Genomic DNA, 19,190 nt, shown 5'->3' with positions numbered 1-19,190 from the left:
AGAGAGAGAGAGAGAGAGAGAGCGCGAGAGAGAGACGGTGGGGGGAGGGTCAGACCTGGTTGCCCCCCATGCCGTGGCAGTTGAAGATGCCGACTTTCTCATTCTCTTTCCGTGCCATGTTGTCCAAACACTGATTGGTCTCGACGTTGCGGATCTGAAAGCACAGATCACAACTGATTTGTGTGTGTGTGTGTGTGTGTGTGTGTGTGTGTGTAGCTGAGTAGAAGTGAACAGCCCTGCAGAGGATTAGAAACAGCAGCTGAAAAAAAAAATCTCATAACAATCTCATATAGTTCGTCTGTATGAAAGAATTTCTTTAAGGGTCAGTGGTGGCCTAGTGTTAAGGAAGTGGCCCCGTAATCAGAAGGTTGTCTGTTCGAATCCCGGTCCACCAAGGTGCCACTGAGCAAGGTACCGTCCCCACACACTGCTCTCCGGGCGCCTGTCATGGCTGTCCACTGGGTGGGGGTTAAAAGCAGAGGACACATTTCGTTGCTATGCTTCACAATGACAATCGCTTGTCACCATTTAACACTCATTGCTGTTTAACATTTGTCAGAAGAAAATTGTTACCAAGAAAACATTGCATGCAACATTATTTGATGTCATTCGAATGCTGAACGCCCATGTGGACGAGGCCTTAATTCATCCCAATGATGTATTTGAAAACATAATGTGCCCAAATAAAGGCGTGGTTCTGCACAGACCACTTCTCTGTTCCTCTGCTTTCTGGCTGATGTTTTGGTCACTTCTGAATTCTGGTGGTGCTTTCAATCTAGTGGTAGAGATGGAATCTACAACCCACACGAGTGGCCCAGGTAGTGCAGCTCATCCAGGGTGGCACATCAATGCGAGCTGTGGCAAGAAGGGTTGCTGTGTGTCAGCATAGTGTCCAGAGCAATGGAGGCTCTACCAGGAGACAGGCCAAGAGATGTGGAGGAGAGCGTAGGAGGGCAACAACCCAGCAGCAGGACCTCTACCTCAGCCTTTGAACATGGAGGAAGATGAGGAGCACTGCCAGAGTCCTGCAAAATGACATCCAGAAGGCCACAAGTGTCTGCTCAGTCAGAAACAGACTCGATGATGAGGTCGGTATGAGGGCCCGACGTGCAGCAAAGATCACAAAGATTGGCAAATTTGCCACTGGCGCAGTTTGCTCTTCACGTTTGCTCTTTTTTTTTTTTTTTTTTTCAAAAAGCAGGTTCATGGAAAGATGTGTGAGAGTCTGGAGACACTGTGGAGAACGTTCTGATGCCTGAAACCTCTTCCAACATGACTGGTTTGGCAGTGGGTCAGTAATGGCGTGGGGTGGCATTTCGTTGGGGGGTCACACAGCCCTCCATGTGCCCGCCAGAGGTAGCCTGACTGCCATTAGGTACCGAGATGAGATCCAAATGAGCACATCTGGAACATCATGTCTTGCTCCATCCACCAACGTCACGATGCACACCACAGACTGTCGAGGAGTTGGTGGATGCTTTGGTCCAGGCCTGGGAGGAGATCTCTCAGGAGACCATCTGTCATCTCATCAGGAGCATGTCCAGGCGTTGTAGGGAGGTCATGTAGACAGTGTATTTCTCCACTATAATTTTGAGTGTGATTCCAAATTTAGACCTCCATGGGTTGATAAACTTGATATCCATCGATAATTTTTGTGTTATTTCATTGTCAGTTCATTCAACCATGTAAAGAACAAAGTATTTAATAAGAATATTTATTTTCGTGTTCCCTTTATTTTTTAAGCCGTGTATGTCAGTACCAGTCTGCGTGTGTGTGTGTAGGTGTGTTTGTGTATTGTACCTCTCCCAGTGAGTAGTAGTGCCGTGGGATCTGGGAATCGGGGTAAATGTTCTCCAGGTACCAGCTGAAGGGTCGACACTGCAAACGCTGCCGCAGAGACGCCCGCGAGGAGACATCACCATAATCCACCTTAGTCACACCTGACACACACACACACACACACACACACACACACACACACACACACACACACAGTCAGTGCAGCAGCAGAATTTGTGCTGAAGAGCTGCACTGTATTGATTTTGTTAGAGAGAAGCCTAATGGATATTAATGCACCTGTCAATACTGTCCAGAACTGTGTGTGTGTGTGTGTGTGTGTGTGTGTACGAGTGTGTACGTGCTTGTGCAACTCTGACCTGGTGAGATGATGTAGAAAAAGTTCTTAAACTCGTCCATCCACACCTCAGCCAGCCTACGGTTGTTCTTGTTGATGATCTGTCCAGTTCCGCCAGGAAATGTGTAGGGCGTGGCTTTACGGAACACATGACCCACATGAGAACACGTCACGATCTCCAGCGTACCCCCACACTGCCAGATCTGGTGCACACACACACACACACACACACACCACAGTTAACCATTTCCTCATTAACTGAACAGCATAGCATGCAAAGGGAATTGTAGGTAATGCATCCCTCACCCTGAAGGAAATCTCCAGGTTCTCCCCGCCCCATATGTCCATTCCAGCATCGTATGTTCCGATCTCCTGGAAATAATCTCTGTCTATAGAGAATAACCCCCCGGCCATCGTGGGAGTTCTGCAGAAGAAGAACACATCTCCAATTTCAGTTACATAGATATTCTTCTGCTCCTTGTTCATAATGAGGACTTCATCTACACAATAAACACACACATTAGTGACTGGTTTTAGTGTGTGGTTCTGTGTCGTTTGTGGTGATGAATGCTCATGATGACATCAGCTCCTGATCATGAACATTTAACTCATCACTTCACAGAGAAAGAGGGGGAAAGGAAACAAGAGAGACCTGCTGTTTCCTCAGAGAAACACACACACACCTTAACCTTTCAAAAGAAGCAGCTTTCATTAATGGGGACCAGAAAAAAAAAATCATTGTGGGGACACAAGCAATTCCAAAATTAGGGGAACCTGTTGTCACCTCAGAGAAAGACACACACACACATTAACCTTTTAAAAGAAGCAGCTTTCATTAAGGGGGCAGTGGTGGCCTAGCAGGTAAGTAGTTTTTCATTCTGGGGACCAGAAAAACATCCTAGTGGGGACACGGACAACGAAAAATCTGTCAATATACACTGAGCTATTTGTGTGTGTGTGTGTGTGTGTACCTAACTGGCAGAGTCCGGTCTCCTTTCCGCCGGTCCATCTCTCTCTGGGGAACAGGGTACCAGCGGAAGTTGAGTTTCCAGTTAAAGCCTCCGTACGTCATATCGGAGCCAGCCATGTACTCGAACGAATCATCACTGATCACGTCGATGATGGGGCATACCACAGTCTTCCTGTACACACACACACAAATTTGAGAAGTGTTTTGACTTATGAACGGCAGGAAATTCTTCAGACAGACAGAATTTTGAATTAAGCTGTTTGATCCCGGAGAACAGCGTTGTTATTTGCGTAACACAACCTAAAAGCAGTTACAGAAGGTAACTGTCCCTGTAACGACTGATTGAATTTGCTCAGGATAAGGGCCTCGGATAAATGCTAGAAACATACAATTTAGAGGGAAAATTTTAAAGGTGAAATGTGAAAGTTTCTGGGAGCTAACAGCATTTAATAAGAAATAACATAAGAAACAAGAAAATGCACAGATGCCCCATTCAAATTGACCTGCTCCTGATAAACATCTTCCACTTCATAACTAAATAAATAAACCACCAACATTTGGGATAAAAAAATAAACCCAGAGCATAACAGATGGTCATTAATTTACCTACACTAACAATCAACTAGGAACCAAAATTCCAGAAGAAATTTTGATGGTGGTCCTAATAAAGTTGGGCCAGGGGTTCCTAATAATGTGTCTGACTGAGCAGGCATTCTAATATTGTTAAGTGCCTTGTTCATTATGTAGGACAGTGTTGGTAATGATAATGTAGGTGGTTGCTAGAGTTCATTCAAGTTCAATCGAGCGAATGTTGAAAAACGGACAACCAGAAAAGGAAGCACAGGTTCAAAAACTACCCCATTTACTCATTCAGTGTGTATGATCCACCACGCCAAATTTGGCGGGTTTTGGATGAACCGGACAAAGGACTATAATCTGAGCCAAAATGAATGGGATTCAATAGAAAAAGAGGAATGTCAGAATGCCTGGAGACGGGATCCACATTTTTGCACATTTCAGTCAAAGCGTCTGCCAGCAGGCCGTCTTTTTAAAATGCTACCAATGCTAAAATTAACAAACACATTCCTATGGGGGTTTATACCTTAAGGATTAATAGCTCAGTCAAACTGTGTGGAAAGGAAAGCCCTATGACACGGCATAAAAGGCTGGGTACACTCAACCATGTCAGCACAAATCCACATTTCTGAGAAGCCCGTAGGCCTCACCAAACCAAGCAATGTCAGACTATTTCTGCGCATTTCAAGGCGTGGCAGTCTTTAACGTAATAGGTGGTTTTTCAGCCCTTTTCCCAATTTCCCAACACCCGTTGGCAACCCATGGCAGGACCAATATGTCGAATTGTGCATCTTGGCAAAGCCTTTGACTGGGTTTCTACCTTCTACGGCTACCTGCAGGGGGCCAAAGCACAATAGTAAATGGTCTGTCATATGGACTGGCCCAAATAATGAAATCCTATTATAGAATAGGATGGGCGGGTGGGTCGCTACCTGTCAATCTTGATGCGGGCGAGCAGCGGCTCCAGCCAGCCGGTGGTGCACTCACAGTGGGCATCCAGAAAGGTGATCACCTGACCGGTGGAGAGTGCCGCCCCCCGCAGCCGAGCACGAATCAGACCGGAGCGCTGCTCCATGCGCACGATCCGCACCGGAACCTCCAACTTCCGCACGTACTGCTCCAGCGGCCGCTTCAGGAAGTCTGGAGACACGGAGCGGGGTTAAAAACACGAATGCACACACACAAATATACACACCCACACACAGTTCTTACCTCGCTCACTGGCATCATCCACCAGCACCACCTCCTCCAGCAGTTTCCGTGGCGACCGGTTGATAACCGAATGTACGGTGCGCAAGAGCGTGGTCCACGCCTCGTTATGGAACACAATGACCACACTCGTACGAGGAAGATCATCAGGATACAGCTTATTCTTACACCTGCAAACACACACACACACACACACACACAGAGCTGAAACCTGTCATTAAATGAAGATGGTGGAGCAGGGCCTGTCAGCATCATCATCATCAACACACACACACACACACACACACACACACACACACACACACACACACAAACACAGAGCTGAAACCTGTCATTAAATGAAGATTTACATTTACGGCATTTGGCAGACGCCCTTATCCAGAGCGACTTACAACGTGCTTTCAAGTTACCATCGATGAAGAGATCAATTCCGGTTCACTAGGACCCCAACTATGAATACAATCTTTTTATTCACTCTGTTGTAGATTCGACAACAAGAAAATTACAATTTAATCTAAATATTCTTTAAAGAGGAAGGTCTTGAGCTGTCGTTTGAAGGTGCTCAGTGACTGAGCTGTTCTGACCTCGAGGGGAAGTTCATTCCACCACCGAGGGGCCAAGACGGAGAAGAGTCTAGATGAGTGTCTTCCTTTTACCTTCAGAGATGGAGGGACCAGGTGAGCAGTACTGGAGGCTCGGAGTATAGGAGGTGCAGTGCGAGGTGTAATAAGGGCTGTGCATGTTTGGCTTTGTAGGCCAGCATCAGTATTTTGAACCTGATGCGTGCAGCTACTGGGAGCCAGTGGAGGGAACGTAGCAGAGGGGCGATGTGGGAGAATTTGGGAAGGTTGAAGATTAGTTGTGCTGCTGCATTTTGTTGAAGATGGTGGAGCAGGGCCTGTCAACATCATCATCATCATCATCAACAACACACACACACGCCTTCATTGCTGCATAATCAAAACCCCTTCTTTCTCAGATGGGTGAACCTGAGAGGCTTAAGCTCCTCCTCTCGGCTCAATCACTGCCCCTTCAACCACAACACAGCTGCCTGTTTTCCAGGAACAGGAACTGGATTTTTCTGTCATTCAAAGGCAAGCGGCGCAGCAGGTTTACGGACATGTCAAAAAAATAAGCTAAAAATAAGCAAACAAAAAAAAAACAAACTTCAAATCACTGCTGTAGCTCCGCCTCCTCTGTCTTCATCGGAGAAAAGGTCAGGAGGAAAGCCAAATGTTTGCGTGTTTGTGCAAATGTGTGTTGTATACGCACACACTTCCCAGCAGCACATCCCATGGAATTCCCGTATGACAACCCCAAAACACACACACACACACACACACACAGCTGACCCATTTCACTTCTGTTTCTCAAGGACATCGGTATGCCCAGACACCATCCTTTGTGTGTGTATGTCCCTAAAGCAAGTGTGTGGAATTGACATAACCTTATCTTTTAATTGAACTTTTCCACTCTTTTCAAACAAACAGAAAGCCATCAAACATCATTAACTTCAGCTAAAGACACAAACATTCATTTCATGGACCAGCAAATGTCTCAGACACACACGCACGCTCACCCCTCCAGTCGGACGTCGGGCAGTGTGCGGTTGAGGGCGATCAGCTCGCTGGCCATCAGGTTGAACTGGTTGATTTTGAACATCTCCTTCATCTTCTCCTGCTGATCTTTAGGGATCACGACCGGGCGGCCCATCTCCCCTGGCCCATCATGTGGCCTCTGGACCACCTCTGTTACACACAGACATACACAAATATATACTTCTGTTGGCTGATTTATCCCGAGTCCCCCCGTGATTTATCCCAGTCCCCCCGTGGAGACACTCAAAGTTAAAGAGTCTTATTCAAGGACCCGATTGTAGTAAGTGGGGTTCAAACCTGGAACTTCTGGCTCATAGGCGAGTGTGCTACCCACTACACTCCTACCACTTTCATGTGACATGTGAGCCAAATGAAACGTAAGAGGTTTTAATCCACTGGTCCCAGTTTCACGGCAGGGTGTGTGAGGTGTGTCAGCAGTGTGTGCACACCAGGGTGTGTGTGATGTGAGGTGTAAGAAACAAATATTCACAGCTCTTCACACCCCACTGCGGCTCTGTTTGGTTTCAGTTTTATGTATCCCCTGTGGGGAAAGAAAAGAAAGTGTGCATAATAGTGTGTGTGTGTGTGTGTGTGTGTGTGTGTGTCTCACCCTCTCTCCCTGGTAGACCTCGCTCCTTCTTGTCGTCGCACTTGTTACATTCACTGAAGTACAGCAGGATGAACATGTCCAGCATCACCCAGACCAGAGACGTGGCCAGGACCACCTTGCAGTACGCAAACTTCCTCATTCTGTGTCACACACACAAAATTACAGTTCAAGATGATGTGTGTTGTCTGGTTTTTCACTGACATGACCACACAGTGAAACATGTAGAAACATCTTCCTTCAGGAAATGTACGCGTAAGATACATTTTAAACGCTGACCTTTAGGATCTCAGGATTAACTTCATGCATTTTTTTTTATTCCACAAACTCCTAAATCAAGACAATCTAGTAAATATTGTATTGGATGTCCTGATTTTGGAAACGTGAGGACATAATGCTGGTCCCTACGAGACTGAGGAGGAGAACCCGGTCAAACATCTTCAACATGTCTAAAAATAACCTGTTCAAGACTTTCACTTCCTCACTGAAGACACTGCAGACTGATGCAGACACGTGCACGAGCACATAGAAGAAAAGGAAGTTGGTAAACGTGTCATTTGGAAACTGCGCTGAGTTCTGGCTGGGAACAGCCCAGTCACCGCAGTGCTTGAACACAGACAGGAGCACTACAGGACGGAGCATGACACGATCTGGGTCTCGGTTAGAAAGAAACAATATCTGCACGCAGCAATCCACGGGAAAAAGTTCCCCTTCGGTTACATGGGACGCGGATGCGTGACTGAAAAATGCCCCGCGGGGCAGCTCGTGACAGTCTGCATTCTGAAGAACAATCAGTTCTTCATCACAGTTGTGGTTTGTTTACTTCCTGCATGTCACATGACTCGCCGCCTGATAAGGAGCACAGGAAGATTTTTTTTTTTTATATTGTCAAGAGCAATAATGTCCAAAGGTTGACTGCTTTAAATGCAGTATCAGCCGTACGCAAGCCCCGCCCTGTTAATTTCATAAATAAGATCTGTTAGTAAAGTCAGGTGGTGCGAGAAGTTCATCTGGAGCCCAATGAGGGTGTTTCAGGGCACCTTGAATCGAGCTCAACTTCAACTTTCGCACTCAAAACAACCGCAACCACAAAAAGGGGTGGTCTCCATTCGAATCGATGCTAAATCACATGGTTTGAGACCAGTGAATTGTGGGTACATTTCAGTGTCGTCTGCTTCCTGAACTTCCTTTTGATGTTCCTGCGGCGATACACCTGACCAATCGGCAGAGAGAAAGTTCTCGTGCGACTTGAAGCCACGCTGTGATAGGATGTTAGAAATTTTGCGAACTGATTCAGATCAGAGCAAACGAAGCGCTCTTATATCCTATTATATATTATGACATTTTCAATGTCAAAATTGGTTAGAAAGACCACAATTCTCATTGTGGCGTTAACGGGGCTACGTGTTTCTTACCTGTACAAGTCAGGGCTCCCTGGGCAGAGCAAAACGTATCCCGTCCAATCAGGGGGCAGCACCGGCCAAGTGCAGGAGCACAACAGATGCCACCTTGAATAAGGTCACTGGCACATGCTTCCTGTGGGACAAACACACACACACACACACACACACACACACCCAGATCAGGGAAGGAATTTCAACGAGCCAGATCCTGATGAAGACGTCGAGACATCAGTTCTCGGCAGATACATTGTGCGTGAGTGAGCGAGAGACAGTGTGTGTTTTATTCATGCACTCTCATCGGTGTACATGAGCCAGACACACACACACACACACCTGCACACTCCACTGAATAACAACAAACGGCTGTGTGTGTAAATTAACATTCCTGAGCTGCCGCGGCGTTTGAGTAAAACACGGCGGCGGGACGGGGGAACGAGCGTATGTTTCCGCTGTCGGACTTGTAATGGGAAATGATGATTTGTACGTGGTGAGAACGCACAACGTCCCCTCATGGTACGAGGCACTCCGTGTGTGTGAATGCGCTGGCATAAAAGAGCACAGGACGAGTGTAAATTTCGCTTTTAAATCCCGTGGGGCAATAGCGCATTCCCAGGCACCATGGTGACGGCTGCTTGGTGAGCAAAGAACCAATTAAACGCCTCTGCATGGGTCAGACTGGTTACCATGGAAATGAGGCGCACCTTGGGTTCCGCTGATGCCAGAACGCTTTGGGGACTTTGCATCCGTCCTGAGTGGTCCTGAGGGCGGGTTTAGGGGCGGGGTGAGGTTCAACAGCAGAGACACAGCTGCTTCTTCTATTTAACTGTCCGAGGGGAGAATCGTGGGTAATTCAGTCGTAAAGCCGAGCCCTGCGGAGGATCTCGTTATGGGGTTATCCACACATGCCAACTCGCCTGGAAATTATACACAGTATACCAAAAAATTGGTTTTAAACCATGTCAAGAAGCGGCACGGCGGGTGTTGTACCTAACGTTGTACCTCGTTCCTCTTCCTCAGGGTACAGCGGGTACATGCACATGCACTCCGTACAAAACAAGAAGTATAGGATATATACAATGCATTCCGAATTACTACGCACGTGATTTTTCCCTGGTTTTCCTAAACAGTCGATGCACTGTCACAACGGGTCTATTAAATTCAATAAATTAAATCAACCATTAGAGTAAAACTTGAGTGTTGCTGAACAAACCTCCCAATGTTTGGAACGTTTACATTTCTGGCACTTAGCGGACACTATGATACTAAGTGGGGTTTGTTCAGGATGGGGGTCACACCATGAGTTTCTCTCATTTCATGTCCATAGCAGCTGATGATGCAGAGGTATTCCTTTTAGCAAGAGATTGTCATGCATGAAGATGATTTTGTTTCCACGTACTTTTCAGAGGTCATTTTCACACATTCAGGGACCCAGCACAGGCCCCATGATTCTGGGCCAAAACATGAACTTTTTCACCTCCTTGCCCAGACATGGTGGCCATCCACCAACAATTCACCACTCCTTCCAACGGGAACATCCAGGGTTGCACAGCACTCATCAGGGAACAAGACTGTTTGAAAATGATTCTTCTTTTGCTGGGCCCACTGGTTAGGTTTGCCACCATGTGGGTGCTAGGGACCCATAACAGACAAACAGAGTGGCACTTACTGAGTGCCACAATACACAATGGAGAGGCAGTGGGGTCTCCCGGTTCCAACAGGTACCCTCTAGCAGGATTAAGGCTTCCATCTTGCCCTGATGTCAAAAGCGCTTCTGTTATTTTTGTTCCACAACTTGATCTGTGCCAATATGGTGCTGAGTGACAGGCCGAATAAACCCACTAACGGAAGTGTCTCGTCAAGATAAGTCACCTGATTACGGTCCAGCATGTCTGACATGGTCATAGATGCCTTTGGACCTCTTCTACTGTAACAGCAATGCCCAGTCGAAGCGAGACCTGCTGCAGTGTGTGCAAACAAAGGTTTGGACCAAAATGAGTTGAGCTCTTTGACAAAGTCCGGGAACAAAGGCAAGCGATGTCGAGCAGACGTCAGAGCCGGGGGCAGCCAAAAATTTCGCAAACCATCAGGAGGGGAGAAGGTAAAAGCGAGGTAGTAGCCTAGTGGGTAACACAAATCCCACTTACTACCACTGTGTCCCTGAGCAGGACACTTAAAACCCTGAGTGTCTCCATGGTGGAACATCCCTGTAACTACTGATTGTAAGCTGCTCTAGATAAGAGCGTCTGAAAAATGGAGTAAATTTAACAGAAACGGAAGGTCACTCGGCCTCCTTAGCAGGTGCTCAATCAGAAGACTCAAGCTTTCAAAGTCTAGATCGAGCGGGTCGAGAAGCCACAACCCTGAGGACAGGGACGAAGAGTTGACTGGCCCTTCACCGCGGGAACTCCAGCGGACATTGTTAACCGTAATTTCCCCGAAATCAGTAAAACGACTAACGAAAAGAGGCTCACAGGAATAGATAAAAACCCAGAAAAACCATCAACAGCATAAACAAGCCTCGACGGGCGTGTCCTTAGCGAGTTGTTGTTCATCTCCTGCCTATTGGTGTGATTAAAGGAGTCTTCAGCTGAGCAACTGGGTTGCCGAGTGAATCCACTGAAACGACACGCACACAATTGAATAGCAAATCTGTGCATTTTATTAAAGCAACAAGCCTACTCGATCACTACACAGCGGAGTAACTAAAAGTGGACAAAACTGCTCATCTCCACTGTTTTTAGTTTTACTTTTCAAATGTTCTTGCACATTGACAAAAACTATTTTAATGGTAAAATGTGGTATTGTAAAAAAGAACCACAAAACCAATCCTTATATTTCCGTACTCCAACTGTTCATGGATCGCAACGATTTAGCAGAATCAGAATATCTTTAGATGCAGTCCCTGAGCAAGAGAGGAGAAATATAATAATAAGTATTAAAAAAAGAGAGAAAAAGTTAGCGGTATCTATGTATATAAATCCATACACACACACACTCTAATATAATACAAAAGATATAAAATTAAAATGTAAGAAATAAGGTAGGTAAACAGTCAATCTGCATGAAACTTTATTGCACATGAAATGGAAAATGAATAAAATTGGAGGTGGAAATTAGGTGCCATTCAGTGCCCTCAATGGAGGGGACTAATAATTTAAAATACAGTGAGACACCAAATATGAAAAAGAAGGCAGTGGAGAATATTGCCGTTTTTAGCAGCTTTTTAAAGCTGGCTACCGTTGGTGCATTTCTGATAGTAATGTGCAGCTTGTTCCAGCAGCAAGCTGGAAGTAAGCTGTTTCACCAGATCTTCTTACCACCAACAGGCCTACCAGGAATATATTATTCAAGCATATCAGAGATGGTCGAACCACTGAAAAATGGTGTCATGTCAGAGAAACCATTGAGTGACTGATACACAATAAGTAAAGTTTTTGAAAACGATTGGGGGGAGAATAATAATTTTTTTTGGGTCGAGGTAATTACTGATTTGATCAGAAACTGCTTTTTTACTGATAAAGGGAAGGTTAGAGATGGGTTTATAACCTTTAAGAAGAGTCTAAGAGAAGAGAGGGGAAAATGCCTGTGCTCAGAGAGCTATTCACCAAGGGCAAAAGGTCCAACACGAAGCTACGAAAACCACTTAGTAGGTAGAGCGTTAACATCTGTTAACATCTAACAGACTGAGCTCTGAATTATTTCTCTGAACTGACTTCAAGTTACTTGGATGTGAAGGTCCGGGTTTACGTCTGACGTTCTATTTTGTGATTTAAAAAAAGAAGCAAATTGGTGGCATTTCGAAACTGTGAGGTAACTGGGAATTCGTAAAACCTCTCAACTGTGTCAAAGAGAGCACACTATCTCCAACACTATCTCTTCTGATAAGATAAAATGGCCTATGTTGGCTGTTGTAGTGGTGGGGTACACTCTGCTTTCAGCCTGACACCCTCGGCACACCCGTCCCGAACCATTCCGAGTAGTCATGTCACCTAGCATACATGCCTTTGGACAGCAGGAGGAGATCAGGAGGACCTGGAGGACGAGAACATGTGAACTCAAAACTTTGGTGCCGCATGGCCACAATGCTGGCCGTGGGCATTTTTGTATTATAAATCAGATCTACAGAATGTTATCTGCGTAAATGAATAAGCGACATAACAGAGGGCTCGAGTGCGTTATTGGAAAGAAGAGGGCAAAAAGAAAAAAGAAAAACTCACATTTTAATATTATAACACACGCACACAAACACAACTCAACATATTTTAGAGAGCAGTGACCTCAGACCATGGAGACAAGAACCATTAAATGAGACCGTTTCCATAACTACACCGCCATAAAACACACCCCCCCCCCATCCTGTGTCATCTCCAAGCACTCCACTGGGACAAACAGTCACACACATGTGACACACACACACACACACACACACAATCCTGCTGGTAAACCTGCATGGAGAGGAAAAGGAGCGAGACCTTGCAGAGCCACACACACTTCCTGTTTCTGCCAGAGCCGAGCCAGCGAGGCAATGTCACTCAACAAGCGAGCGTACGTACACACACACACACACACACACACACACACACACACACACTCACACTCACTATGTGTAATGTCATGTTATGTATAATGTTTAGTGGTTAGTTCAGCTCTACAACAGCTGTGTGTGTGTGTGTGTGTGTGTGTGTGTGTCTGTGGTCTGCTAATAACCCTCTCAGGGTGTGGTGTGTGAGTATGTGTGTACTGAATATAAATGTTTTAGGTCATTTATTACATTGGCTGTTCCTTAACCACACACACACACACACACACACACACACACACACACACACACACAGAAAAACCGCAGCAAATTCCAGATTTGTGAATCGAAATGCTTTCCGTCCTCCACCCCGCAGTCACTCCCACTTTAACAGCGGGCCTGGCTAACACTGTGTGGGATGTGTGTGCAAACATGGCTGTCTAATGGACACACACCAGCCAACGTCACCGTTTTTGTGTGTATTAACCACACTGACCAGTTACCCATAATGCATGCCCTTTTCTGTATTACATCATTGGCCGCATTAACACAATTCGTCACATAAATCTCTCAGTCACACACAAAAAAAGCCTAATGTGGGTAAAGCTAAAGTGCTGCAGAGGGTGCGTCTGTCAGACCCAACCACTTCCTGTTCTTCCTGCTCGACTGTCACCCACAAATCACACACGTGTCGGTGTGATACAGGTGTCGAAATGAATAGACAGTGGATAATAACGAAGCTTCCTGCCTGCATTCAACACACACACACAACTTGAAGCGATACACTGACCTTGCTGAGGAACAGCTGGATCAGAGAGTTCAGGCCCTGCGGTGCGGATGTGGAATGAAGCCATTCCACAGCTCTGACTGGACGAGGAACCCCATTACCGTTCAGACTGGAATTTTAGGGCGCTCTCACACCTTCGTTCGTTTGCTTTGGTCTGAATCAGTCGGCGAGTTCGTAACGTCGTTTTCCTCTTGGATTTGGTTCCTCTATTTGGTTTTTGCGTGAAAGGAGAGGGACATGATGGAAGTACATTTATGGATGTTAGTGGATGTTGCCATGGTGATTTTATATTATAGTACATTTATCACTTCAGACAAAACGCACATTTTATATGTGGGGGGTTGGGGCCTGGAGGCAGCGAGCGGCGGCCTGAAAGATTGATGGCCGTGGAGGTGGAATCCCGACAGCAGGGTGGAGGAAACAGGTGCACGAGCTGTTTACTCAGCAGCATTGAAACCCAGAACAATACGAGTTCCTACGTCGGGGGGGAAAATGGCGCTTCAGCGCTGCCCCACCGGGCCGAGGAACTATTTCCAGCGTGTAACTCGGTGAGGTGAACAACATCAGTCGGGTCCTCATGGTTACGTAATAAAGCGGGATCATCTCAGGAAACACGGCAGGTCTTCTGAAAAGAACTGGTGAGCCGGTGACGGGGTCATGACCTCTGCCCTCGCGTCTATTAGATCAACAAACGCTTTCCAACATATGGGCACCAAAAAAAAGCAGCGCAGACCCCCAAGAACCTCCTCACCATGGAAGCAGCTTCCACACAGAGATAAAGCTCATCTTATTTAAACACACACACACACTTTTATACCGCACTGAGTTTAGCATGTACGTTTTTAATCTTATACACAGAGGAAACCAGAAACGTTCAAAATGAAATAAACTATAAATACTGAGCTGACACGCGCACACACACACAGTTTTAAAGCTCATCTGATTTCAATTAAAATAAAACACTGCATCAATATTTCATTTAACAGCTCTGAGCAAACCACACACACACACACACACACACACACACACACACACACACACACACAGACACAAAAGCATTCGGTCAGTCCCAAAAAAAATCCATAATTTTTATTCATTTTGATTGTACCTCACAATAAACTGCAAATTCAAGCCATCTTTTACACACACACACACACACACACACACACACACACACACAGCAGTGATGACCCAGATTCAGCAGATTAAACCACATAAGACTCAAACTGAGGGATTTTAAACAGCTTAACTCACTCTTCTGAACACACACACACACACACTCTCACAGTCATACTTTTATACAGCAATATGCAAATTAATTCTCTTAGCCGCCATGAGCAGACACACACACACACACACAATGGATGCTCTATGTGGTTCTGTGCACACAGCTGCAACACTCTGATAGACCCCAGAAAGAGGCTGAATCCGAGAGAAAGACGGAATTGTGAGGTTTCACACACACACACACACACACACACACACACATCACGCCGGTGAACAAGATATAGACATTCCTTGAGCTGGAGATAAACAGTCAGGAGAGCAGCACTGCCTCTGTACAGATAACAGAATTCCTGGTCTATCAGACAAACAGGAAACACAACCTTTACTACAGGAAGTTGTGCGTGTAGCCAGGCTGCTAATTCTGAGCTCTGATGGCTTACACACACACACACACACACACACACACAGATCTGAAATGAATTACAGCCTAAAGCCTGACTGACAAACCAGCAAAAATAACATTCAGATCACAAACACACACACAGGGACAATGAGGCTCGGAATGGCTCCACTCTCCGGGGCTTTAAATCCCACCTAATCCTCCGGGTCGGAGGGGAACGAGAGACAGAGGGAAGGAGGGAAGTGGGGATTGGGGTGAAACTGGTTGAGATGTTCCAGGCTGATCCGCTGGACTTCCATAAATCCCACATGAATCCAACAAGTCTTTCCTGCCTCACACACACAATCATGAAGTCTCTCTCACTGTCTCTCTCTCTCTCTCTCAGTTGTCCTCGCTCCAACACTTTCTCCGAAACTTCGTCCATTTTCTTGTCCCCTCCCCCTGCCCTCCAGAGCGCGTCTGTTTTTCATCTGTATTTGGAACGACTCTGTGTGTGTGTGTGTGTGTGTGTGTGTGTGTGTTGAGATGAATTGGACCCTCAAGAGAAACCCATGTTATCACCGTTTGTGTGTGTGTGTGTGTGTGTGTGTGTGAAAACCTCCTCATTGGCAGTCTGTTCACAGCCCATGAGGCAGAACCGAGCTGAAATAAGAGACTCTGACTCCCCCTGGTCTACAGATCTGCTCCACGTCCTACAGAGCAGTGGGGCGCGACTCGGCAATTCATCCATTTACCCACAATGCACCACCCCGACTTCTGACCCCTGACCTGACACCTCACGTTACCTGAATGAGCATTAAAAATGCATGTGAAATCAGCTTCAATTCATCTTCACCACCTAACACACACACACAAATCCTGTAGGTGTGATGCAGGTGTGGTGACAGCGGTGAATAGACACACTGTTTACACAGACCGGCTGACGTCACATGATGTCACCGGCTTGTCCACGCCGCGTAGCAACGCTGGCTATTAAACGGATCGCCTTTACAACGTCTGATGAAGCTGCCACCAATGATAGAACTTCACTTGTGACATATATTCCAGTCACGGGTTGAGCTGTGACTCCGGCCACCACCAACACACTTTAAACTCCCCGTCGCCGGGAAGTGGCTTCCAGGAAAAAGGGCACCAGGAAATTTTACTGTGTGTGTGTGTGTGTGTGTTGAAATTAGCAATTCTCCCAGGGGCAGCAGTGCATCTTGGGAAATCTGGGGTTTCGGTTTCACGTAGGTCACCCATAGGGTCGTCACCGCAGTGACAGCCTGTTTCTCGTCATCCTTGCCATCCCTTTAAATGGAAACCACACTGGACCCACGGTAAGAATTTGAGAGAGAGAGAGTGTGTGTGTGTGTGTGTGTGTGTGTGTGTGTAAGTCAAGAACATGTAAACCTGCACTTATGGTCCATGTTATTCAAATACCACGAACAGTCTTACGTAAGAAGAAGAAAAAACGCTTTTAATACATACATTAGTTAAGATGGTTAATATTGTTACCATCAAACACACTGTAGGTTTTATTCATAAAAGTTATGTGCGAAATAACTTTAAAAAAAAACTACTTAATAAGTGAAGCATATTAAAAAGTAAAGGAATCAGAAAAAAACTCTTATAATTCTCAAATCAAATAACAATGCACTCATTTTTAATACAATGCACTACCAGGCCAAATTATGGCCGCACATAATCATTAAAGTCTTGCATTTTTTATTTTACAGAACAAAACTGAAGATACAGGACTAGATAGTAACACACAATACGTTTCTTGCGTTGGATTCCTGCCGTCTCCATAGCCGGGGTGTCCAAACGTTTGACTGGTAGTGTAGATTTTAAATTCACCAATATTAGATAAAGAGGGCGTAAAGTTATTTTTACTTTAAAAAGAGGACAGAGTCACAGTGTTTTTTTCCCCAATTCTTATTTTTAGAACAGTAAAGTAACTGACAAAAGCGACAACAGCCCTCACATTTTATTACATCTTTCCTTGGGACAACACTGAAGATACAGTTAAGTCCATATTTATTTGGACACCGTTCATATTCGATCATATTCCGACATGAACATAATGTGTAGAGATGAGGGTGGTGGTGGGGTACCACACTCGCCTATGAATACAGTCTATAAATACTGACTGTAAGGCGCTCTGGATAAGGGCGTCTGGTAAATGGATGACTGATTCAGGGGTTCCTGCTCCTTAACATGTGCCGCCCTCCATAAAAAGTGACTGGACAACTAACTACATCTGAGAAATTGCTGTGATATTTAGGAGTGGTGAAATCTACAGTTTGGTACATCCTGAGCAACAAAGGAACGGTGGGTGAAAAAAAAGACATGGATGTCCACGACAGACAACAGTGGGAGGATCGCGGAACCATATGCCCCCCATCAAAACCTCCAACCAAGTGGACAACACTTGGCAGGAAGTAGGCGTACGGATCTCCAAGTCTACCATAAAGAGATGGCTGCATAAAAATTAATGCAGAAATGTAGTAATGTACAGAATCATTGTCTGTCCAAACATCTGTGGACCTCACAGTATGACACTTTACAATGTAGTCAGTGTCCACCCTTAAGTGAAAATGTCCAAATTGTTCCCAGGTGTCAATGTTTGGTGTGGCCACCGTTATTTGGCTCAACTCTCTTGGACCTGAAGTTCTCTAGAACACTGAAATCCTCCTCCAGTTCTCCATGAAGACGTGGTGGATGTTAGAGAACTTGTGCTCCTCCACTTTCCACAGTCCAGCGTGTCTCCAGCCAGTCCAGCACCTTCATTTCTTGGTCATCTTGGAGGCATGTTTGGGGACGTTATCGTGTTGGAATACTTTGAATACTACCACTTTCCTTTTGGGATGACAGGCAGCACCCATACATCTACTTTCAGAAGATGACCTCTGCATATGAATCTTTACCATGAAGAGCCAGGTTGAACGTCCAGTGACCAGTATGAGAGAGTGTGCTTAATTATTTTGAGGGGACAGTAAATTTACACCATAATGGGGGCAATGGTGGCCTAGCAGTGCCACTGAGGTCCCCTTGATCTCGGTACAGTCCCCACACACTGCTCCCATGGCGCCTGTCATGGTGCCCACTGGTTAAATACAGAGGACACGTTTCACCGTGTCACTGTGTGCTGTGCTGCAGCGTTTCACAATGACAATCACTTCACTTTTTTGTTTTTTTTTTTGTACACTGACTACTTCACATTGTATTAGTCAAATCTTCAACGTTGTCCCGAGGAAAGATGTAATGAAATATTTACAAAAAGTGAGGTGTGTACTGACCCCCCAAATTAACGTTCAGTCACTGTTGTGGCTCCACCCCCTCGCCTCCTCTGCCCAGTCCCAGTGCGCCGTATAACTCAACTAAAGTCAATCACACAAGTGCAGGCTGATAGCTCCGCCCACCACATAGTGCAGCTCGGCGTAGGCCCTGTGAAAGCGGGAACGGGAAATTCCAGAGCGAATTTCTCTTTTCCGTGTGTCGGTCTGTCTTTTTTTTGTGTGAAAACGCTGACGTATCCGCCCAACCTCCAACCCCAAACGCGTCCTACGTACAACAACGTCAGATAATGTGCTGCGGCAGCTACAAGAAATCTTGTGTACGGTGCACATTTCTAACGAAAGGATGCCGCGGAGGAGAGCTACAGCGCCACCTAGAGGTGTGGAGGTGGGTTAACACGGCATCCGTGTGGACCACATGTCAGATAACGCTCCTGTGTGGACGCGGAAAAGCATTCTCGTCTTAAAAAGGTGCATTTCAC

The 19,190-nt window shown here is 45.9% G+C and overlaps 1 protein-coding gene across 3 annotated transcripts in view; it reads right to left on the bottom strand.

Moving 5' to 3' along the window:
- galnt1 (UDP-N-acetyl-alpha-D-galactosamine:polypeptide N-acetylgalactosaminyltransferase 1) overlaps window positions 1-19,190 on the bottom strand; it is a 32,254-nt gene that overhangs the window by 9,325 nt on the left and 3,739 nt on the right. For 2 of the 3 annotated variants that reach the window (XM_028978747.1, XM_028978746.1), the window contains exons 2-11: window positions 8,510-8,630; window positions 7,098-7,237; window positions 6,469-6,637; window positions 4,893-5,059; window positions 4,613-4,820; window positions 3,106-3,276; window positions 2,441-2,558; window positions 2,157-2,337; window positions 1,801-1,940; window positions 56-154 (exon numbers count right to left, since the gene is read on the bottom strand). In XM_028978747.1, coding sequence (XP_028834580.1) covers window positions 56-154; window positions 1,801-1,940; window positions 2,157-2,337; window positions 2,441-2,558; window positions 3,106-3,276; window positions 4,613-4,820; window positions 4,893-5,059; window positions 6,469-6,637; window positions 7,098-7,236 — 1,392 coding nt within the window. In that variant the 5' untranslated portion in view covers window position 7,237; window positions 8,510-8,630. The other variant, XM_028978748.1, reaches the window with a different exon arrangement.

Source organism: Denticeps clupeoides, chromosome 5 (genome assembly GCF_900700375.1).
Source record: "Denticeps clupeoides chromosome 5, fDenClu1.1, whole genome shotgun sequence".
Taxonomy (NCBI): domain Eukaryota; kingdom Metazoa; phylum Chordata; class Actinopteri; order Clupeiformes; family Denticipitidae; genus Denticeps; species Denticeps clupeoides.
Note: the sequence above shows the minus strand (reverse complement) of the source record. Positions and strands in the feature narration are given on the sequence as shown.